This window comes from Gavialis gangeticus, unplaced genomic scaffold (assembly GCF_001723915.1).
Source record: "Gavialis gangeticus isolate Ggan-Ray unplaced genomic scaffold, GavGan_comp1, whole genome shotgun sequence".
NCBI lineage: Eukaryota > Metazoa > Chordata > Crocodylia > Gavialidae > Gavialis > Gavialis gangeticus.
In genome coordinates this window covers 68,775,214-68,799,704 of record NW_017729022.1, presented here as the reverse complement: position 1 = coordinate 68,799,704, position 24,491 = coordinate 68,775,214, and the positions used below count along the sequence as shown (strand labels likewise).

The window sequence follows — 24,491 nt, the reverse complement described above, 5'->3', positions numbered from 1 at the left end:
CCCCCCCCCCCCCCCATGCTCTGCATCTGGCTGCCAGGGTACACTTATTTAAAAAGGTTGAAAATCTCTGCCAGTTTGCTTTATAGTGGCAGTATACTTGTTTTGCTTCTACATAGACTTACAAGGTCTGAACCAACACCCACTGGTGTCAATGGGAGCTTTTCAACTGAACTCAATGATCACTAGTTCTGTATTCTTTGGCTGTGCTACATTTATATTTCAGTAAACCAGCAAGAATAATTGCAGTGATTTTTTTTTTAATTATGGTGAACAAAAGAAACTTGGGGGTAAATATCAGTGCATTGAATTAAATTATATAAAGTGGGTTAAAATATATTCTGCCTGAATTATATTCACATCTATGTACTATTTAATAATTTCTTGAACTCTACTGAGATACAGGACACAATACACTGCTGGTGATGAAAGCAACCTTTTGGTGTTAGCAAGGGGGAGCAGGAGAAGGGCTTAAATCAGGTCTCCAAATATCTAGCTTCCTACAGACCTATTTTTCTGGGCTCCTAGAATTTCACATGGAAGCTGGATGAGTTTTCTTTGCCCCTGGAGGAAGCCCTGGCCCTAGAAGAAGTTCTGCGTGAGAGGGGCCCTGGGTGTGTTTGCATAGTCCCATCACTCCAGTGCAGTTCCTGCTTGGTTCATAGCCAAAAACTGCAACGTGCAGTGGGAGTGGAGTTTTTAAAAAACCCTCCGAAGTACATTGCAAAACAATGGACATGCTTGGTGTCCTCTTGGGAAACTTTAGCTTCCACCTTGTGGCTTCTAAGAACAATGGGGGCTGCAGGGTACTTTAATCATGAAAACGTGGCCTTCTGATTTTCCTTTCTCACAGGTGGCAGTAATAAGAAATCCCAGTGTTTTTGATCAGCTATCTAGGCCAAGGTTTCCTGTTTAGATTTTGTTCCTAAACACAGAATGATGGAGACGGTACTTGGGGATGGAGGCACTGGGGGGATGTCTAATGTAAACATTTTAAAATGGGTTGTGGTCAGGGCAGCAAAGGGCTTTCATTGTAGTGGGAGAGGACTGGGAGGCTGCATTTAGAGAGCATTTTAATCCCATGGATGGAGCAGCCTGTTCACCTCCCCTCTGTGCTGGGTCACTTCCACTATGAGCTCAGCAAACAGACCATCTATTGAGCAGTTAGTATTCAGTGCTGAATATTCAATACTAGACTCTTGTTTTAGTGAATCTAAAGCAAAAAAGAAAGAAGACTCCCTTTTCTTTCTAATATTTCCTGGGCTTGCCTACACACTGCCTGGAAGAGCTGGGGGGCTTCTCTGGGAAGGCCAGCCTTGCTGTTGCAGAAATGCTTGTCTAGACCTGTGTTGCTTTCTGAAGGAAAAGCAGAGAGAATGGAAGGCACCAAATTGACTCTGTGGTTGTTTTTTTTTTAAATTTCTCACTGTGTGTCTTGCTGGCAAAGCAGAGTTCAAGAAGCCTCTCCGAAATGTACTTGGATTGGAAGGTCTGAGAGACAGTAACTCTCTTACCACCAGTATATGAAATGCATAGTATGGTAGGACACCAGTTTCTGTTGGGGCCTCTTGTGTGTGGTGCATAGCGCCCTCTTAGAAATGTTGGCAACAAATATTCCCTGAGCATGCATTTATTGCAGGGGGGAGGGAAGGACCTTTTTTTTCTTCTTATCTTCTTGAACTATCTTCTTTTTTATAGTCGCTTTTCTTTTCTAAAGTCAGGTGATTCAGGCCCTTCTTTATTTTTCTGCCACATCCTGAGAAATCAGCCAGGCATCCCTGATAGGGCAGTTCGGTGTGTCTCTCTGACCAAAGGTGCTTATTCTGAGGGGACAGATTTTTCTCAGTATCTTTTCTTGCTCATTCTTTCTCTTTTCTCATGTAGTCATTTTTTCTTTGATCTCTCTATCTTTATCTTCTCTCTTGGCATTCTCTTCTATCTCTGAGCACCTGCTCTTCCATGTTATTTTCTTTTCATCCCTTTTGTCTTCCTCCCCTTTTCCTTCTCCTCCCCAAATGCTCAGTCTTTCCCTTCTTCCCCTCCATATCCCTGCTGGTCTTTCTGGTTTTTTGGTTTTTATTTTGGGTGGTTTTGTTTATTTATTGTACCTCTGATCCTGTTTCTCAGCTTCCTGCTTAGTCATCTTTGCTTGCCTTGGCTGTTGGATTCAGTATCTTCTTGGGTAGAGGTAGAGGTACTTCATGAGCACTTGATATAAACCTGCCCCTTACTGCCTCCATGCTATTCCAGCCAACCAAATTGCTTTTAACTTTGTGCTTCAGTAAGAAAGGACTGAGTCAGTTACTTGAGGCATTCATGCCTCTTCATGTGTACAAGTGAGTTAACAATAATTAAAATGATTTTTACCCCAAACTGCTAGTGAGCAGCCACTGATCCCCATGTGACAGAGGTGTCACTTTCTGTAACCCTGTTATGTGACTGGTCCTAAGAAATTAGTCTCTCCACTGTGTCACCCATTAATTGTACAGTGGCATAGCCTAAGAAGTGAACCAAATCTTGGCAAAAGTGCACCAAGAGAAGCCTTTCCTCACGCTGTGAAGGGACCTGACACAGAAAAGGAAATAGTTATACCATTTCTAAGTTTTCTTGGGAAAGGAATATTGCAGAGAAAGGTAAGATCCACCATATTACTACATGTGGCATACCCTGAAGCACTGGAGATTTGTAATACATTAAACTGGGTGCATGTGGGTGTTTGCAAACTGTTAGACGTTTTGATGTATGCAAAATTATCACTTGAAAAGGGCCTATTTTCTCCATTAGGACTAGCTGAGAGATGAAATGATTGATTATATGTTGCAGAGCCATGCAAATTAAGTTATCCATAATAACTTCCATTTACTAGGCCAGGCTGTAGGTCCATCATGCCCTGTAGCCTGTTTCACACAGTGGTGGAGAGCAGATGCTAAGGTGGAGGGTGAACAGGGCATGACCAGAATTTTCCAATCCGCATTCCTCTCCCATTGCAGTTTCCAGCATTCAAAGGTTTAGGAAGATTTGATTCAAAAGTTGCACCCCTGTCTACCTACTGATGGACCTTTCCTCCAATAATTGGTTCAGTCCCCTTTTGAACTGGGTTAAGCAAAGTCAAATGGTTAGCAGAATGATCAATGAGGGTGTCTATATACAAGCAGATGTGATTAACTGAGTCTGCTGGATTAATCGAGTCTGCTGGAGAGTGGTAATTACGCATCTCGTGTACCAGTGTCCACATGGAGCTGCTCTAATTAAAGTACCCCTCCCCACCCGCTGGATCACATGTATAAACCTGCTGAGATACCAACTTTATTCTGGTACCACTCATAACAAAGGGTGCTTATACAAGTTACATTTTTCACATGATCATGCCCCTGAAAGTGCTCTACAGCTGTGCCATAACACACATGCATAGCTGCGGACTGCACTTAAAGTGGCTGATCACATAAAAAATTGACCATCCTCAAATGAGGTGTTAGATGAAGGTGCTCTGCTTTAGAGGGCTGTGTTCCCTAGAGTTAATTTTTTATGTGTTGGGCTGGGCTGATACAGCCCTGCCCTGCCCCTGGCTCAGGCCGGGCTCCCTCCAGCTCACGCTGGGCAGCAAACCCCAGCTGGCAACTCAGAGCTGCTCCTTCCCTCTGCCCCCCTCCTCAGAGCTTGGGTGGGGGGAGGGAAGGGGAGGGGAGGGGAGGGCTGGGGAGAAGGGAGGTGCAGGAAGGCTTGATCCTGCTCGCTAGGAGGGCCAGTGCAGGCAAGCTCAACTACCTCCCCTGAGCCCAACAGACAAATGTCTGTTGGGGCAGGGGGTACTCTAACTCATGTCGCTTTATGTAAAGTGCCGTGAGTTAAAGTAGGGGTCTGAACATCTGTCTCTACCCTAAGTGAAAAGAAATGATGCTGCCATGAGATCAGAGAAAGTAACATCCTCCACACTACTGCATGAAAAATTGACTGAATACTGCAAAGAACAGTGGATAGCTACAGGGCTCATAAAAACTCCTTCCCAAATAAAAGCATTAGCAGTAAGCACATCTCATTTGAAATGTGTACAAAGTCTAAAACAATATGGATATAGAGATAAACAGGCCACCAATTATGGGATATGGTAAAATGAACATGTCATCATAATTCCACACACAGCAAGAGGTCAGAAATGTTAAGCATAATTTATCTGTGTGGTTACTGAGGAGGGGAAGGATAGAGGCTGAGAAGCTCTCTGACTGAATCTGAATGCTGCTCTGGACTGTACAGTTTGCAATAAACACAAGAATCAGATTGCAGAAACCCATAGGTACCATAAGGTTCCTGATTGTGCTTAGTCTGAGATTATGCTTAGTCAAATCTCTTTAATAATAATTAATTCTCTCTTGCTAACGAAGTACTCCTCTAATTTTTTTTTAAATGAGCTCTTGACTGACACACTGAGTGAAAAGATCAATTATTGCAAATTGCAGTTTACTTGCTGTAGGATTCTAAGTGAGTTAATAACAAAATATGATCTATGATTCAGTTTTGCTATATGGGTTTAAAGACACTGAACCAAGCCCTTCCTACATGCTATCAAATGGGTTAGCAGGGAAATCAATACAAAGAGCAAAGAACTGAATAAACAAAACAAAAGAGGCTGGTGGATTCAAGGAGTCCATACTTAGCATTCTTAGAATACCACAACACATCTCACAATGCTTCATTAGGATCACCAGTTCAGAGACTTATAGGCAAAAGGACAAAAACATTCATGCCAATATTTAACACATTTTGTGGACCGAAGACTATTAACTCTGAAGTAGTTCCAACAAAACCATATGCCAGAAAACCAGAACAGAAGAAGTTACTGCAATCAGAAGGCCAGATGTTTTGCCTCTGTTGGAAGTGGGAAATAATGTTAGATTTCAAAGAGGAAGTGACTGGCAGCTTGCCAAGGTAATGGCTATACCTTGCACACCAAGATCATGCATTATCATCATCTCTGAGGATAGGCTCTAGTGAAAGAACAGAAAAGAGCTAAACAGAACCAAAGACGAGACCCAGTTTGTTCTGGACATCCAGGATGTTACTGACAGTGCACTGGCAAAAAAAGTATGTGACCAATGACAATAACAATATGAAGAGTAGCAAGCCCAGGCTTCCAGGGGCTGATGTACTCCATCAGTCAAATAGAAACTTTCCTGAGAACAGGAAGTGGGGTATGTGATCATGAAGTCATTGAAAGGTAGTAGTGATTGAAAGATGTTCTTGAAGAGGCAGAGGAGACTTAATTTGCCAAGAGCATGGTCCTTTACTTAAGTTTCTGTTATGTTGCTTGTATTAGTTTGTGCTGTTTGGCCTTAGCTGATAAGTCTTATTAACTTTTTCTTAACTTTTCTTTTCATTTTTACACTATCCATTGCAATTGGTGTCTACTGGACCCTGCCAAACAACAACGGTGGGATCATCAATAACTCTGTCCCATATCAGGTGGTTGAGTTTAAATTAAGCTTGGTTTCTTGGCACACCCTTGTTTCAGTGAGATGTTTCAAAGATATCATTATATGTTTTATTTTCCTTTCAAACAAAAGGACTTTCTAACAGCTTGCAGAATGTACCTGTAGGTAACATTGCCATTATCTTAACAACCCATACTACAGTGTACTTCTTGGGTGATGGAGATGGTATGTATAAGCAAAACATCAAAATGCTCTGCATCATCACGGTTATCTTTGACTTCGGTGGGAGTGAATCACAATCATATGTTCATGTTGCTGTTCTGCAGTCATTACTTGCCATCACGAAAGGGTGCATTCTGTTGTTGTCTTAGTAATTAGACTGGTTTTAGTGAATTTTAAAGTACTGAGTTGTGCTCTCTGTTTGTTTGTCTGACATATAGGTTATGACAATACTGTATCATGTAGATTTCTTTTTCTCCCAAAGAAAGAATTAGATTTGTTCTTTTTCTTTTATCATCATTTTACTCACATCATGGTTGTACATAAAGCTGTAGTTGAGTTCCCACTGTGGTATGAACTATACAAGCATGGGTATGTGATGATCAAAGCAAATTTAGTGCTTGTGAATATTACTGGATTAGCAATTCTTGAGATGAAAGTTTTATGTCCACAGAATAGGTTTGACTTGGGCAACACTGATGAAAGCTTTCTTGTGTATCAGTGTGCTTCAGTCTAGGGAGAGAATATTGAAGGTAAGGGGTGGATACAGTCTCCATCAACTGTCCAGTCATGAGCATTTATTCTGAGACATTTTTCCTAAGGACAAGGGTGCCTATCATGAGATTGTTCCTTGACCCATGTGAACTGACCTGGTGATCTTAAGGTGAAGCTTGTTCCTACCAGACAAGCATTCAGATCAGGAAAAAACAATCTTCCAATAATAATATCTGTGTTTGAAAAAGGAGAGTGAAGACTCCGTATCCTGTAGCCAGTCCCCTGACCTATCCCGTACCTCTGCCTATCTAGCAGATAAACTTATCTGTAGCCACACCTTCTTGACTTGAGCTGTCACAAGAACATTTGTATACAGCTGACTGGGCAAGAACTGGGATGGTTGCCATTTGAAGAAAATGGAAAAACAGGTGCTGCAGAAAGAGGTGATGGCAATTGTTTAATTAAATGGCACTCTTTCCTCTGAGAATGTTTAACTAATACCACATCCTGGTCCAGTGTGTTGCATGAATTACCATCTCTCTGATGAAATGTAAACTGAATTCTTTAGTAGGGGGTTGTGAAACGAGCTGTATTTGATTTGTATTTGCATTCAGTCTGAATTGGGGACAATGATATGATTAGTTGATTCAGATCACTGTCCCTGATTTGATTCGGCTGAATCCAAATCTGAAGATTTGATGCTGATTTGGAAAATCAGCGATTCAGCCATAGACACAGATTTAAAGGTACCAGGCATAGCTCAAGAACACTGTGATGCTGGGGCAGATGGAGCATCCCACAGGAGCGCAGGGGGGCTCCCCACATGCTCGGTGGTGAACCTGGAAGTGAACCAGACATATTTCCAGTCCACTTCCGGATCCACTGGGGAACACGTGGGGGGCCTCTCTGCACCCCCCTGGCTCAGCAATCAGTTATGGGGGGACCCTGGGTGCCCCCTCCCAGACCAGGAGGCACCAGTTGCCAAGCCTGGGGGGGCATGGAGGGCCCTCCCCGGTGGACCCGGAAGTGCTTCTGGCCCACTTCCGGGTCTGCTGCCGAGAGCTTTGGGGAGCCCCCCGCACTTCTGTGGGATGCTCCATCCACCCCAGCATTGCAGCATTCACAAGCCACCTGGTACATTGAGGTATGCAGAAAAATCATTTAAAGCTGTGTCTATGTCTGAATCTCCGAATCTTTCCTAATCTCTCCGAATCCATTTGGAGGGTTCCGATTTGACTCAGAGAGATTAAAGGGTCTCCTGATTTGATACTGATTTGGAGAGTCGGCCACCGAATGGGCTGAATTTCTGCTGAACCGAATCAGGGACTGAAACTTCGCACAACCCTATACTTTAGTTGCTTCTGGATATTAAATAACTCATGGCACTCTTTGCAAGTCTAACGATGTTAAATCCCAGTGTTCAGACCAATTTCTTCCTCCAGGAACTCCAGGCGACTCTCACCATTCATGGGGGATATGTTCTTGAACCCCCCGTGAATGGCAAAATCCACGAATGAGGCACTGCTTTCATGAACACAGTGCCCCTGGCAGCTGTGGAGGGGCACGGTGCTGATGGCTCTGGGAGGAGCCTGGCGGCAGCAAGTGCAAAGCTCCTGAGGAGCTCCTATAAGTGTATAAAGTGTATTTAAAATGCAGGTTCTGGATTTGTGAATATTTGAAACTCTGAATGCTGAACCCGTGAATAGCGAGGGTTTCCTGTACATTCTACATATATATTTTCCCTTGTATTTCAGTCACTTCACACACTCTTTTAAAGCTGCTTTGCAACATTGCTGGAAGGTTATATCCAAAGCTATAAACAAAAATCAGGAGTGGAATAGATTCATGTCCTAGTGCACCCAAACCATCAAAGTTTGTTAGTGGCTGGCTCAAAAAAATTAGGTTGGCCTTTGCTAGTTCTTAACAGAGGATAGTTCCTGCTACAAAGATGGCCCCATCACCATGATGGGCAAACTGAAGTGATCAGTCATCTGTATGAGACAAATCTTGTTCCATATGCAAAACTGAAGCAAATAAATAGTAGCGTTTTTTCTTGTCAGCAAACTGATTGAATATTCTGAGTACAGGAGCCACAAAGGCTTATCAAACTGTGATATCCACAATCTAGAATTATGATTATAAAGAATAACCTTCCTGTGATTGATTGAAAGCCAATTCCAAGACTATGGGAATTTATATATAGTACAGTTTCTTAAAAATACCCAGTCACTGATTATCACACAATCACATTCAGAACATGTAACTTAGGGAAAAGTGTATAGTTTCATAGTAGCTAGCATCCCTACAGTGTAGTTGCCTGACAGATGCCAGTAAGAGTAGATAATCATTTTGGCTATTTTGGCCTTAAAATCTATTAATTTTGTTTCAAGACAATTCATGATTATATATAATGTCAGCTACAATTGCCTCTGGCTAACTGCCATGTATTAACCAATTAAAACGTAGGAATTCAAACAAACATACAGTTGTTATCTCAATATACAAATCACTCTAGTCTTATTGGCTACTGTAATCTCTCATCTCTAATTAGGCCCTGTGCTGAGAGTTTTTTCAAGAAGTTTGGCAGCAAACAGCAAATAAACCATCTTGGATTTTCACTTCATCAGCTGAAGCAGAAAAAGCCCCAACATTTACATAATATAAAAGAGTGGGGAAAGAAACAACACATAATAAGAATTGAGCTGTCAATCAATCGTCTGAAAAAGAAAAATAGCATAAAAAACAGCCTCAACCTTTTTTTCCTCCCACTTGCCTCCTATAGATCATCAACGCTCTTGATCCAACAACAGTTGTCATATCCTTGTGTTTGCTTTGAGGAAGTCAGACCCTACCTCCCAGTCCAGTTTTGAAACATAACTTAAACAAAATATACTAATTAGTCAGTAGGAGAAGAGTTGTTGACCATTTTGGATAGAGGAAAGGGTGTGAATAAGAAACAGAAACAAGAAGATAAATAAAAATTGTGATCCTGCAAAGACTTAAGCATGTGTTTTAACTCCTAAATCTTCAATATATTAATAGTCTTATTTAATGCACTAGTGTAACTAGGGAGGACAAGCAGGGTACCTGCCTCAGGCACTGACTTAGAGAGGGCACCAGAATGCCCTCCAGGGGTGTTTGCTACGGCAAGCACAGCACAGACATAGAAGCTGGATAGCCCTGTATTCAGTAGTGTATGTAGGGGAGAAGTCAAGTGGAATGGTCAGTGGTGTAGCGTGGGTCTCTGGAGCCCAGGGGCCAATGCTTATATTTGCACCCCCCCAATCCACAGCCAATCACTGTGCCAGGGGTGGTCCCCCAGCAGCTGATCGCTGAACCCAGAAGTGCTGGTGACAAAACCGAGTACCCCCTAGAGGGCACACCACCCCACCCTGCAGGCTGGCTGGTGCCCAGGGGCATGGCCCTCCCTGCTCTCTCCCGTTGCTGCACCACTGGGAGTGGTGCCCCCCAGGGATTTTTGCCTGCTGAAGCTTAAGACCACTGCTCCTAGTCCCATCCCCTATGGTCATAAAGTTGGATATTAAAAATGTTCATAGTAAAATAACTTGAGTGTGACATTGTATGACACTAGGGTTGTGGAAAGCTTTGGTCCCTGATTTGATTCAGTGGAGATTTGGCCTGAATCTCCAAATCCAAATTGAATCAGAGGACCCTTTAATCTCTCCGAATCGATTCAGAAAGATTCGGAGATTCAGACATAGAGACAGCTTTAAATGTTTTTTCTACATACCTCTAGATAGCAGGGGCTCATAAATACTGCAATGCTGGGGTGCATGGAGTGTCCCACAGGAGCATGGGGGACTCCCCAGCATGCTCAGCAGCAGACCCAGAAGTGGACCAGAAGCACTTCTGGTCCATTTCTGGGTCCACCAGGGAGCATGCTGGGCTCCCCCCCCCGTGCCTTCCCAGCTTGGCAACTGGTGCCTCCTGGGTCTGTGGGGGGGTACCCAGGGCCCCCCTGTGGCTGATTGCCAAGCTGGTGGGTATGAGGGGGCCCTCTACATGCTCAGTGGTGATCCCAGAAGTGGACTGGAAGTACTTCTGGTCCATTTCCTGGTTCACTGCTGAGCACATGGAGGGTCCTCCTGCACTCCTGTGGGACTCCCCATGTGCCCCAGCATTGCAGCGATCATGAGCTGCACCTGCTACCTCAAGGTATGTAGAAAAAACTTTTAAAGCTGTGTCTATGTCTAAATCGCTGATTCTCTGAATCAGCATTGAATCTTCAGCTTTGGATTTGGCCAAATCAAATTAAGGACAGTGATCCGAATCAATGAATCAAATCACTGTCCCTGATTTAGGCTGAATCTGAATCAAATAGGGCCCGCTTCACACACACCTACATGACACAATAATGAAACATATCTTGGCTAATAAACGCATTGGTTTTCAGCCTTTGGCTCTACACTCTCAGAATTCACTTAGTCCAGGAAATGCTTGTTACTGTGAAGGAACTCATTTGTATGAAAATACTCTATAGTTGATCATTTTGGTCTCAACCTATTTGTAATCAAGAATGAAAAACTGCCTTGGATTCAAGACTGTCAATTACTTTTTGCAGAAATTATGTGAAATTTATAAGGAGCTTGCCTTCAGCTCTATGTAAAAAAAAATAGATAAGCTTGCAAAATATAGAAGGATGATCAATAGATTAATTATGGCCCCCACTTTAATTAATTAATTAATTAAAAGGAAGCTATCATCTTAAAAATAACATTAAATTCACCTTACCTGTAGTCTTAATAAAATTGTGTCTTCGGAAATAACTGTTAAAGGGAAGTGAGGAGTGGCTGGAAGTGTGCGCTTCCAGCTGAATGGAAAAAGGAATGAGGCCACTAATAGGTGGGAAGCTGCCTCTGTCCCTCTTACAGTAATAAATACCATATATTTCACATACAGTGCACCCTGTAATAACATATGCACCATGTTTTTGAAAGGTAAAATGAAGAAAAAACATTTCCTTGTAGTAAGTAACTGAGTAGCACCAGCTAGGGAGCCATACTTCCTTATTTTTCCATTCTCTGTGGATTGCTTACAGATTTTACCTACACTTTTGCTGAGTGGCAGAAACTGCTCTTAACACATTTCTCACATAGAATATGCACAGCAATTTCCAGCAATTGGTATTTGGAAAAATAAGTATGCATCACATGTGAGAAAAGATAGTAAATGTGAATCAGTTACACTGAATGCCTACCTGCATTCTTATTCTAGGGACATTTCCGGTCCATAATATTCCACCTACAGTCACAGGACAATGCTTTTAGGCCCACACAATTGGAACCCATGCCTGTCTAGAGCCCTACTGATATAATTAGGGATCGCTGCACACGTATCTTCCTGTAGGATCAACCTGTATATTATTAACATGGAAGAAATTAGAAAAAATCAAGCAAGCTATTAACTTTTCTTTTTTTCTGTTGTTTTTTTTTTCCATTTCACTCGTGAAAAAATAAAAGTAGGTTTCTTGGCTTTCTTCTTTATTTTATTTATTTAATTTTGTATTAGTATATTCTTGTCCTATCTGAACAAGCCCCTGAGGGGAATGTTACAATTACGGCAAGAAAGTTTGTATTTTTAAGTTTTTTCTTTTTACATTTAAAAAAAATCTCCACAGATCTTTACTTTCAGCCTACATGACCTGGCAGGCAGTTTGAACAAAACAATGTAGATGGCATTTTTGGTTTAATTTGCAAATCTCTGCACTTATGCTGTAGTTAGATCTACATAGGTGGAGCCCTACTAACTTAAAAGCAAAAATATAGGAAATCACAGTGTGGTTTCTGTTGGAATTGTTGGGTGCCCAGCACTTTTAAAAATAACTCACTTATTCAGGTGCTATGTATGGACTTACGATTTTAACATTAAGGGTTCCTTGCTAACTATCTCACTCCCAGCGCACAGGAAATATCTAACTTCACCAGTTAGTACAGGCTGCCATAGTTACAAATACTCCACTCAGTTCATCATGCTAGTCACATCCTTTCAGTCACATTTTGTTGTATGCGCTCTAATTTGGCAAACTGGCCAAGGGTCTTATGAGCATTTAGACTTGGAGAGTTAGCTTTCAATGTGCTTTGCTGCTTGTCAGGTCACACATCTTTTCAGACTAGAGGTTAAGTAAGTAAGTAAGGATAAGTACTTTAACTGGGACCACAGAGGAAAGCCCAGGCTGGAGCAGATAGTGTTGTGAATGATTCAGACTTAGAAGTCTTTACTGTTGCAATGTGTTACTAAAATTGTGTTTCATCCTAGAGGTGAGCACATAGTGGAGAAGTTGTGTGCTCTGTGGTTTGCAAAGTGCTTTGCCTTCTTCATAAATGAAAATGGTGGCATGGTGGGATTCAACAGACAGTGGGTTCAATTAGTGTAAAAAAAATGTATTACCAAGAAAATTGCCACCAAAATAAAACCAGGCCCAAAAGTCTGAAGATAAGGAAAAAACGGCTGTTGCCTGCTCCCAGTGGCTGAGGGAAGGGGATGATTTCTGCTTTACTCCTTCTCAGTTCTCGCTGGAAGGGTGAACGGAGAGGCCAGAGCGGGGTATTATTTTCTTCCCTTGGAGCTAGCTGCAGCTATTTTTACATTTACCTATGACAACTGGGTTCAATGTTAGGGGGGGAGCATACAGACAAAGCAGCTTCCCAAAGAGCCACCACTGAAGAGGAAAAAGGTGGGGCAGCTTTCTTTAAAGCCTCCTACACCACCCACTATATGTTCCTGAATAAGAAGTTTCTCTTCCTTCCCATGGCAGTCTTTGCAGGGCAGAGAACCTGTCCTCTTTCCCACAGTAATTAAACAAGAGGAGAAAGGAAAGGAAATACATAACCCAATTTTGGAGTGCTTTATAAAGCCAGCCATGGAGCAGGGATACTGTGGTCTTCCCCTGTTGGCACCCAGGCAGTGTTTGATACCACTAATGAGGCCATCTCCAGCAGGAGCAACAAAACATGAGGAAAAATCTGTCCTAAAGTGAAATCCTGGAAACCTGATTGTAGTGGACACTTATGAGTTTGGGCCTTAGTGAAATGTAGTCATTAAGGTTCCATTGCAAAGTTTTAAGGCGCTGCCCATGTTGGATGCAATAGGAAGAGAAACATACAGGGAGCAGTAAACAGATGTTCTTCAGTGTTTGCTTTTGCAGGTTAACAGAAAGATGCAAGAAATCCTGTCCCATTGAACAAAAAGAGAAAATTATAGGGACGAGAAATGTTAGGTTGATTCTCTATGCTCCATATAGTCTAGTGACAGATGTGCTACCTTTGTGCACAAAACCTGACAGCGGTCTAAAGAAGAGGTGGTGTGTGAAAAAAGGAGATTGTTTAAGGGGATGAAGGCGGCACCACTGCATGTTCCCTTCAGGAGCAAACACAAAATACACTCCCAGGCAAGGAAGCTGGCACAACCTGTTTTTCAGGGGCTGAAGAGGTAGAGGACCATGTGGGAAACTAGAACTGGAGACTTAGAGTAGGGTCTGGCAAACACCTGTGATGTATTCCTTCATACTGCTGTTTGGGAATACGCTCCTATGTGGCCCCTCTTGCCTAGGAGGTGGGGGTATTGTCATGGGTGTTCCTTCACTATGACTGATCATGGATTTTATTTATTCAGCTTTAACTCTCAGGTGCATGTCCTGCTTTTTCAATTCTGAAGTATGCAAATCTAATTAACATTATGAAAATCAAAGCAAAGCAATAAGCTGCATGTTCTATGCCATCATGCTAGCATTTACCCACTATGATAATAAAGTGTTTAGGCAACGATTTCTAGGGCTTAGTTCCCTCCCTACCCTCGCTACCCATTATGATAATAAAGTATTTAGGCAACGATTTCTAGGGCTTAGTTCCCTCCCTACCCTCATGCTAATACTTCAGATGTGCCTTTCTGGCAAGTTCCTTTCTCTCTTGTGTAGGCTGATTGGAGTGACTATAGATGTCATTTCATGATGGGATTGTGCACTAGGGCTGTGAGAAGCTTCGGGTGGTGATTTGATTTGGAGGAGATTTGGCCTGATTCAGTGGCCAAATCGCTGAATCTGAATCAAATCAGGGGACCAATTAAAAGGTCCGAATAAAGTCAAAGCTGTCCGAAACTTCGGAAAAGATTCGGAGAGCTTCGATGATTTGGACAGTCCCCGGTGGCTGCAGCAGGGAGCTTCAGCTGACTCTGAGTTGGTAAGTACTAGAGGCGGGGGAGGGGACCCTTGCCAGCCCCCATCCCCTGCCTGCTCCCCCAGCCCCACCACAGATGCCCTGACCGCCCCAGCTCCTGGCGTTTTTTAAAAAAGCCCTGGTGCTCACCAGGTGCTGCCAGGTGTGGGGGGTGATCCCTGCTGCCCCTACTGTCCCACACTGCATGGGGGGCTCGGCATAAGACCCCCGACTCCCCCCCTCGCTCCTCCAGCCCCACCCACAGCTGCCCTGCTCTGGCCAGCTCCGGCCCTTTAAGAAAAGAAAACGAGAAAAGCCCAGGGACTCGCCACTCCTACAGTGGCCTCAGAGCTTCGGGGGGCTGTGGCACAGCCTGCCCATAGCATGGGGCAGCGGGAGGGCAGCAGGGATCGCCCCCCCCCCACTGGCAGGAACGGTGAGTCCCGGGTTTTTTCATTTTTTTTTAAAAGGGCCAGAGTTGGAGCCGGCAGGACAGCCATGGGGGGCGGCTGGGACTGGGTCAGCGGGCTCGTGGCAGAGCCCCCCATGCAGTGGGAGGCAGCAGGGATCACCCTCCTGCCCAGCAGCACCTGCTGAGTTGGGGCTTTTTCTTTAACAAGTGCTGGGAGTTGGGACAGGTGGGGTACCCATTGCTGAGCTGGGGGGATAGACCTGGCTGATTCAGAAATTCGGAGATTCGGCAGCAGCCAAATCTCTGAATCAGATTCAGCTGAATCGATTTGGGACCGTGATTCTAATCACCGAATCGAATCACTGTCCCTCAAATCGGCCGAATCCAAATCTGAAGTGAATACTAGCCACTTTACAGAGCCCTATTGTGCAGGTACTCACATGTCCATAAATTCTCTTTTGGCTCTGGTTATTTGCTGTTTATTTTTTACTTTGTTCATGTCTACTCAGTTGGTCTGCTTAGTTGGACAGGTACATGGGGCCACTTTTGCAGCCTTTGCTTCTCTCTCTTTTTATCTACCAGTGGTGAAACCCATTGGCTAAGTACAGATAGTCAAAAAGCTTGAGGCTGAATTGATTCAGTCTTTGCAGGTTAGTTAAAATGCAGAGACTAAACTGAGAAACAACTAGACACACGTTTACCTTTGTTTCAGGAAATGCAGCCACATGCCTGCAGTGGCTCAGGTCAGAAGCTGGGGGCAATAAAGCAGGGTTCTCTGGCATGTAGCTCTCATGGGTTATGTGTTTGCTTCCTCTTCTTGCTGCCCCTGAGATCTCTGGTATTTGCAGTCCACAATCTCAGCAGCAGGACTCTGCAAGGTTGCTCATCACTTTCTCTTCCTGCTTTTAGGTGCCTCTGTGATTTGTAGTCCACAGTCACAGTTAGCAGTAACTTTCAGTAAGTTTAGCAGGGCAGGGCAGGGCAGTTCTGTACTCAGGGGAATGAGGGTTTAGCCCATCCCTGCTGCCCCAGACCCCAGCTGGGGTTTGCCTGGGGGAAGAGGCAGTCCCTGCCTCCCCATTCCTCACCCCTCCAACCCTTCTCTGCTGGAGCAGACAGCCCAGCCCAGCCCAGCCCAGCCCAGCCGAGCCTAGGGCTGGAAACCATGCTGGGATGCCAGGGGGCTCTGGCTTAACTTGAACCAGGAAAGAGTCTGGGGCAGAAGTTTCATAAACTGGTTTGACCCAAATCAGTTAAGTCTGATACTACTTTCAACCAGGTTTATCTTAAACCAGTTTCAGCCATTTTGTAACTAGTTTATGTGCACCAAACCTGTATTCCGTTACAGGTTTACATCAGCTTCAGATCACTTAAACTGATTAATGTGTAATTTCTGTGGCCAATCTTTACTCCTTCCTGCCTGTGTACATGATAGTACTGTACTGATATTCTAACATTATACTGAAGTAATGCCCAGATGTCCCAGTCAGAATCAGGGCTACGAACTGTATGAATTGTTCTATGAACTGTACTAGCAAATAGATAAGAAGACACAGTCCTTGCCTTTGTGGCCCAGGGTCCCAGTCCTGTAATCAGCATGGGCTGATGCATGCACCTTTACAGAGTGAAAGTCCACGCTAGCATAGCACCCACTACACCATCCTTATTCCGGGACTGAACCTGAGAAGGGGGAAGTTGAGCTTTGATTCCTCAAAGACTTAAGCATATGCTTAGTCGTATGCAAATGGAGAAACCTTGTGAAGTCAATAATGAGGCTATCCGCATGTATAAGTCTCCACAAGACTGAGGCCAAAGAATGTACATGTAGTGTTCTTGCTTCAATTGCTTACATAATTTTCAGGGTAATCCAGGAGATTAGAGCCCCTGAAATTTTGTCACATTACATTAGTATTAGTGGAATAAAGGGCTTTGACAATCAGAGAAATTATTAGTCTCCACAAGGAAGAGTTGTAATGTGTATGGGTACATCTCGGTCTGGATTTTTTTTGAAGACAGAACAAAGATTTTTCTTGACAATAACATCAGATAGGGCAAATCTTACTTGAAGTCCTGCAGAAAGTCATCTCTCAAGTTGTAGTGTTGTATTGTATCCTTAACATCAGATGATTCAAATGCTGCTGCCTGTTTTTTTTTTTAAAACCAAAAGACCAAAACAACTTCTGTTATTTTGCAGAGAGTTGGATTGAAAGATGTCTCAATGAAAGTGAAAACAAACGTTATTCCAGTCACACCTCTCTGGGGAATGTTTCTAATGATGAAAGTAAGTACTTTCTATTCATTTTAAATAAGTGTATGGGGATGTCCAAGTGCAAACTCTAATACTCACATATGTCATCATGACACTGATGATAATTATATTCAAAAGCCATCTTTGCCTTGTCATTATATTTACTATATGAAGAGCAATTTGTGCGTTGCAGTTAGGTAAACAGTGCTGTCTTCTGAGGCAGTGATTTGGTAAATGAACTGATAAACTGTTGTACCGTGTAAAAGTACTTTATTTACTATGCAAGTAATTTTTAGAGGTGATTTAAAATTATTCTTATTTGTGTTCGGATAGCATGTATTAGGACTCCACTGTACTAGATGCTGTATAACACACAACAAAAAGACAAAGTCCACCCCAAACAGCTGACAGTCTAAGTAATGTGAATTAATATACCATTCAGGATTCCAAATCCTACCATTGTTGAAATAAACGGCTGTTTCAGCACCTGTAGTCTAGAGTGCAAAGTGACTGTGATGTCTGATAATTTTATACGTTATCTTATCATTAGAATGTTTGCTACACTCCTGTTAAAATGTATTAAAAGGGAAGCTAGGGGGGATCTATTCAGCTAGATCCAGGATACTGGGAGTCAGGACCTCAAAAGAGCTATGCGTGGTATCATAGGTTTGTAGGCAAAGAACTGACTGCAGGATTGAAGTCTCGTTGTGCAAAAGTGATGACGTCTAAAATAGAACTGTTAGGATTAGGTCTATAGCAAGCCCATCTGTTTGGCTTTTAATGGATAAATACTGGATATGTAAGATACAAAAGGAAAAATATATAGCAGTTTAATAAATCCTACATATATATGTTTCACAATTTAAAATTCACATGTTAAACATGCCCTTGCCTGGGCTACTTATAAAACCTTGATACTGAAGGGAAACTCAATTTTTAAAATATAACATATTTTTCTCACTTTTTAAAATTATGCTAATTGTAGGTGTTTCTTTGAACAAGAATGGGGTGCAATGGTAGACCTCTCCAGGTGTCTCACTACAGCTCTGGAAGAACAAGTCCAATCCCTGTTCTGGACTTATGACATAGGCTACTCAGGTTGACCCATCTGTAAAAGGGGACCTAGTCATCTGGGTGGGGAGTCCAAGGCTGGCCATGTGATTCCCTTGCAAGTCGTTGGCTACAGAAATTGGTGCGTCTTAGCCACACTGTCCCAATGGGCTGGTGGAATGTGTTGAACCTTTTACCTTTTAACAAAACTAAGTGAAAGACAGAAAGGAAGGAAGGAAAGTTCAAGAATGTTTAATTCAACATTTATTTTTTATCATTAGTATTACTTTTTTTCTCTCGTGTCACTAAATTCTGAGAGAGCAAATAAACTACCTTAGTCCTTTCTGTATTTCTGGAGTCACTCCAAGCTGCAGTATATATTGGAGTTTTAAACATTGCAGGGGAAAGCATAAGTCTAACAAACTCTCTTGAATTTTTAAAAATCAAATATGTTTACTCTATTGAAACCTTAAACAAAACCCAAACCTATTTCTTGATCTAAGCATCCTAATAAGTTTCCATTTCAAAGTTTTTTTTCTGTGAGGGAAATTATTATATGACCCATGTCATCTGTACCTCTGTGGGCTACTGTGATATGGCTAGGTCACAATGCAATAATTCAGTAGTCCTTAAGCTTTTTCTGAACTGTGACTTTGCTCTCCTGTTTGCTCAGGGATGTAGCTGGGGCATCCTCCACATTACAAATCTGGAATGGTAATGGTGTTTGGAATTTGATGACATTTGTTCACAAGCCACAGGTTGAAAACCTGTAGTAATTCTCCAGAGCAATTGATACAACTTTGAGAATTGCTCATTTAACAGGATTCATTTTAAGACAGTGGGGCTTTCTTCTCATTGAGTTGATCTCTCTAAATAATATTCCAGCAGATTTACAATAAGAAAAGTACATAGTTGCTGTCCATTTTGTAGCTCTGGGGATTATTTATAACTTTGAGATCATGGCATGCAAGGCCGTTTTGCTTGGTCTACCACAGCTGGCATACAGCAGCTGTCCAGAGACTGGACCGGCTGTGGCAGGCAGTGGGCAGGCTGCAAACAACTGTACCGGGCTCCAGAGCCCCAGCTGAGCTCTATGGCACGTGCACCTCTGGATGGACAGGAGGGGAGGAGCCAGGGTTGTGCTGCCCCAGGCCCCTCCCTTGCCATAAACCCTGAGGAGTGTGAGCAGCTGCTGCCACCACAGAGCCAGTACTGGGGCTCTGGACCCCCATGCAGCCGTTTACAGCCTGCCTGCTGTCTGCTATGAGCAGCCTGGCCTCTGTGGCTAGTAGTGGCTGCACACGTGCCTCAGAGCCCATGGCAGGGAAGGGGCCAGGACAGTACAACCCTGGCCCCTTGCCCATCATCCACCCAGGGGCATGCATGCACCCGCCACCAGCAACAAGGATCGGGCCCCTTGTGGCTCCCCTGCTGCCTGCCCCTGGCACACCAAGTCAAGGCATCAGTTGGGGTTGGGGTGTTTTTGGCACTCCAGTCAAAAATCTTGCTGACCCCTGGGCCAAAGGCTGAGCCTGTCATATACACATTGTCTGTGGGTTTGAGCAAGGGTTCATCAAACTTAATGGAAAAATTCCTATTGACTTGAGTGAGCTTCAGATCAGGGCTGGAACCAAAGCCAATAAGGGCCTTGTTGCACATTAATTTTAGGCAGCCTGGAGCTCTTAACCCCTGGCTTGTCCACACATTAACACCTGAAACTACTTTTAAGCACACTTTAGGCACCACTCCAGGGCAGGTTTCTCTCTGATCTGTGTTATCCAGCTCATGTTCCATTAATGTGTGGCTGCTCCCCACAGATGAGCTGCCCAAGTTGCAGTCCTCCAGCATCCCAAGATGCAGTGCTCCCCCCCCCCCAGTCTTGTTCTGCATAGACAAGCTTTCCACTGCCTGAACTCTATTGCCCCCTGGCAGTTCTGGTGCCAAGCCAACTCTCCCTCCCACCACTTGGGGTATGACCTTCTCACCCCCAGGGGTGCAACTCCATGCAAACAGCCTGCAGAGCACACACCAGCTAGCCAGGCCACAGGGCATAGACAGGTCCAGGAGCGGGATCTAGAGCAGTGGGAGGGGGTTCAACGTAGGAGATAAATTGGGTCCCCATGAGCTGGGCTGTGTGTAGACGAAATGAGAGGCGTGTGTGCACAACACTTTAAAGCAGGCTAAATGCTTTTGCACCACTTTAATGGTGTTCGTGTTTGCGTGCCTCAGTGGCGTATTGCACATGAATTCCAGCTGCTACAGGAAATTTGGTGTTGTAATGCATCTTAAATGACTTGGGGCGCAACAAACTAAAACTGCCTCAAGGAGTTTTAGTTTGCTGCCCCTATAGCCGCGGAGTGAAGCACCGGGCTCCATGCAGCTCTGCGGCTCTTCAGGCAGCTCTGCAGGCAGCCTGGCAGCACCCCAGGGAAGTAGGCTCCTGCAAGAAAAGCAGCGAGCCTGATCTTTTTTTTCCCCTCCTGGAGCCTTCCTGCCTGCCTGAGCTGTGCCAGGTGCCTGCAGGCAGGTGCTGCCTGAAGGGGGAGGGCTGCTGCTGCCATGGAGGGAAGCAGCAGCCCCCCTGCAGCCCAGGGACCGCTTTGCCTGCCAGCAGCTCACCCCCACTCACTGCCAGAGGCAGGTAAGTTAATGGGGTGTGGGCACAACGCAAGGCGTTAATCATCCCTAAATTAAAGCTGTGTTTTTTAAAACCCACCGCTTCAATTTAGGGTCCCTGTTTCATCTACACATGCCCCTGGGCAATAGTTCCCCCAAAAGCACAACCAGCACCCCTCACACTCTGATCCCACATCCCAATTTATTAAAACATGAGACCTTCTTTCATTTACTTCCTCTTTATTTCTTTTTAAATTTATTTTCTTTATTACTTCTTTTTATTTTATCCCTCAGTGACTGATTTCCTTCATTTCACCACCCTTCCCTATCCCCATTTCCTCTCCACCTCCCAGTTTCATGTTCCCACCCCACAATCCATCTCTCACACTGCCCACCCTCTCCCCCCACCCCTCACCTAGATCAAAGATGGAGCCTGTCCTGACTCACCAGCCCTGTAGGGACAACTCACAGCTGTAGCTCCTAGTCAGTCCCCTGCTCGCCAGCCCTCTAGTGCCAAGTGACAGCTGTGCAGGTGGGGGACAGTCAGAGAAGGTTTTTAGCCTTAAGGTGTAACTGCTCCAAACTTGAACGGGCACTAACACCTATCAATATTTGAGCAGTCCAAAGTGCAATGTGTAACAAGGCCCTAGGAGTCCTTCCTATGACTTGGGGCTTTGGGGCCTGAATGTTTATTGAAAAAAATATTTTCTTGTGGTATATAACATAGGCCACTTGTACTTCTGACATATTTGGGGTACAGCTGTAATTTAGTGAACTCTGTAATATGGATAGGATTAAATACATACGGTTTTTTTCTTGATATTTAACCCTTTGTTCCTGATGTGATGCTATGCAGATTTGGTCTTACCTGGTGGGATATTATTTCCATTATAGAAGGAGCTATTTTTCTTTTGTTATAGGGGAAGTAGTAAACCCCCTCTTACTCCCCATTACATTGCTGGGCCAAGGAAATTTCATACACACTGTCTTCCAATATATTATAATAGACCTCCTTAGAGTCAGGGTCAGAACAAGAAGTATTGTGTTTCATGTATCTTGGTGTTGATTCTACTTCACAGTGCTCCTTTAAATCTCTCAGAGCAAAGGAAGTTTTTATGATTCTGCAACAATTTCTCAGATGTCTTCACTGTCAGCTTGCTGTGGTGGTGCCAAGGCATGGCTCAGCATTCATACCTAATCTCAGGCTTTTAACCTGCATCTTAATGTTTTTTTGGGGGGGGGGAGTGGAATTTATTCAGTTTTTTTGGACTGACTTGCCAATCACAGGACTTTTCATGTGGATGCAGAAGCCATGGATATATGCTCCACACCAAAGAAGTGCCATGGAATAGATATTCCTAAATTAGAGGGTTTAGTGTATTTGTGTCTTATTTTTAATTTGGAGCAGTAGTCCAACTCCAGCATCCAGTATCTAATATCTTGTATCCTGTCTTCAATAGTGGCTTGTACCTGATTCATAGATTCATTCATAGATTCATAGAAGTAGGGTCGGAGGGGACCTGAGCAGATCATCTAGTCTGACCCCCTGCCCTGGACTAGATGGCCGATGGCTCAGCATGTGCAAAAAAACCCTTCAGAAACCCCCACAAAGTGTTATGAGATAATCCATCCTTTGAAGAAATGTTCTTCCTAATTTCCCATTGGTTAGTGGGTCCAAATGTTTCTTCCCCATTGTCTAATGTGACTAGCGATCTTCAGCCATCAACCTTAGTGATGTGTAGGTTGAATCTACATGTGCATTTAACTGCACAGTAGACTAATTTGCTGCCGTGTGAAGTGTCGCAGTCTATACATGCAATGCTATTTAATCTCAGCAGACTAATTTTTGCTACTGTAAAATAGTACTGTCAGAGACAGTGCTCTTATGGTGACAAAAATAACTCCACCTAAATGCACAGGTAGACAATGACCAGGTACATGAATTGTACCTGGTCAGCCCAGCCAGCCAGGGACCAGTTCCCCAGCTCCTGCCAGCCCTGATACTACCCGACACCGCCACCCAGAGCCCGGCACTGACTCCCTGGAGCCCTGCCCACCTGGGGCTGCTCTGCCCCAGCACTGCTGTGGTCCCAGGAGCATGTGAAAACACTGGGCCTGGGAGCAGCTGACTCCAGCGCAAACTGTGCCAGAGTTTATCACCTCGCCTTAATGGCATGTGTAGATGCACCCATAATGCGGCAGTGAGTTCCATCAACTGATTTAGTTATGTTCAAAATTGTTTCCTTTCTTTCTTGAAAGAGATTACAGACTTCCTTCCTTCCTTCCCATATTTCCATTTTCCTGCTTTCCCTTCTCCTCACTCATACTTTCTAGAAGTTTGCTACATGTCTCCAGTGTTATGTGCACCTAGGTTTAAGAAACTGTGTGAGATTATTCTAAAACATCTGGTCCTGGCCACTAACAGAGATGGGATACTGGATTAAGTGATTTGGTTGCCATGTAGAAGATCCTGTCTTACCAGTTTTGCATTTTTAAGCCATTAAGTGGTAACAAGGTACAACCTTTTGTGAGGTTATTGAACTTGAGTTTTAAGCCATTGTCAGGGTGTAGGTATGTGTGTTTTTCTAGGTTTATGAGATTCCTAGTTCAGCTCTCTATCCAGCCTGCTTGATAGTAAGGTCCAGGCTTCTGTGAGGTTATTTGCTGATTACCTCTAGTTCGCTGGGCTGATGTCAAAATACCATCTTCTGAGAAGTGACTGTCTCAGCACTTCTAGCTTGCTGAGCTAGCATTATGGCAGAGGCTTCTGAAGGTTGCCAGCTCAGCACCATTAGCCAAACCCAAGCCTTGTTCAGCTGAAACAAGTCTCCTTTCTTTCCATTTATTGTAAGAGGAAAAGAAAATAAACACCTTGCTCAGCTATAAGGACAATCAATCATTGCAAGGTCCAGGACAAGGTAGTGGCTTCAAGATAGTAAGCATTCTGCTACTACGTTCCTTCTCAACTTTGGGCCCTATCCTTTTTTCTGTTGTCCAACCATGTTCATGCACTGTTGCTTCCAAACTACCATGTTGCTGTGCATCAAGCATGCACTAGGCATTGACAAGCAACAGGAGGGAGAAGTTTTTGAGAAAACCACATGGTCTCCCTCACATCCTATAGATAAGGGGTTGCTGCAATTGGAGGTCTAATTTCCATTTCCAGCCAAAACAAGGCATCATTCATCTTGTTCTCCGTAATTCAGCAGACTCCAAAAACCTTTGGAGTTTGGGACGAGAAATTACAATTTAGGGCTTTTTGAAGATTTCAGTTTTCACATTATCTAAATATGCTAGTAAATTAATTATAGTGTAATTAAGGATTTTCATGGCATCATGTGATAGTCAAAATTCAAAATTTAGATGTTAGCAAATAAATAAAGTTAAATTTGTGGAGTACATTATTAATAACTGAAAAGAATCCTCTCCATCTTATTTGTGTATTGGCAAATCCATTAGGAATTAGAATTTATACAAAAATCACCTGATCACATTTTTATATATATAAAATATGTGTAGCCTTCACTGCTTGTTCTGCCTGTGACTTACTAGCACAAGTCTTTTTATAATTCAACAGTAGGACTCAAAAAGAAGTTCCATTGGAACAATTATTAAGGGAAAATAGCATTTTTGACTAGCAAAAACTTTCATTGTTGGTACTTTTCTTGCATTTTTTTTTCTCTTTCAGAAAACAAAACATTTTCACCAGGAAAATTATTAAAAGTTTTAAGTCATTTTTTTTGGTGGAAAGTCAACAATTGTTACAAAACTTAGTTGAAAATTTCTCTTAAAATCAATTTTCTGAACATGTCTATTCAATTATGCTTGTGGTCCAAATCCTCATAGGACCTACCCTG

General features: G+C 43.4%; 1 protein-coding gene across 1 annotated transcript in view; it reads left to right on the top strand.

Moving 5' to 3' along the window:
• Positions 1–24,491, top strand: part of RFX4 (regulatory factor X4) — a 152,115-nt gene that overhangs the window by 22,380 nt on the left and 105,244 nt on the right. The window contains exon 2 of the mRNA XM_019515335.1: positions 16,915–17,001. Within this exon, the coding sequence (XP_019370880.1) occupies positions 16,915–17,001 (87 nt within the window). The remainder of the gene's footprint in view (positions 1–16,914; positions 17,002–24,491) is intronic.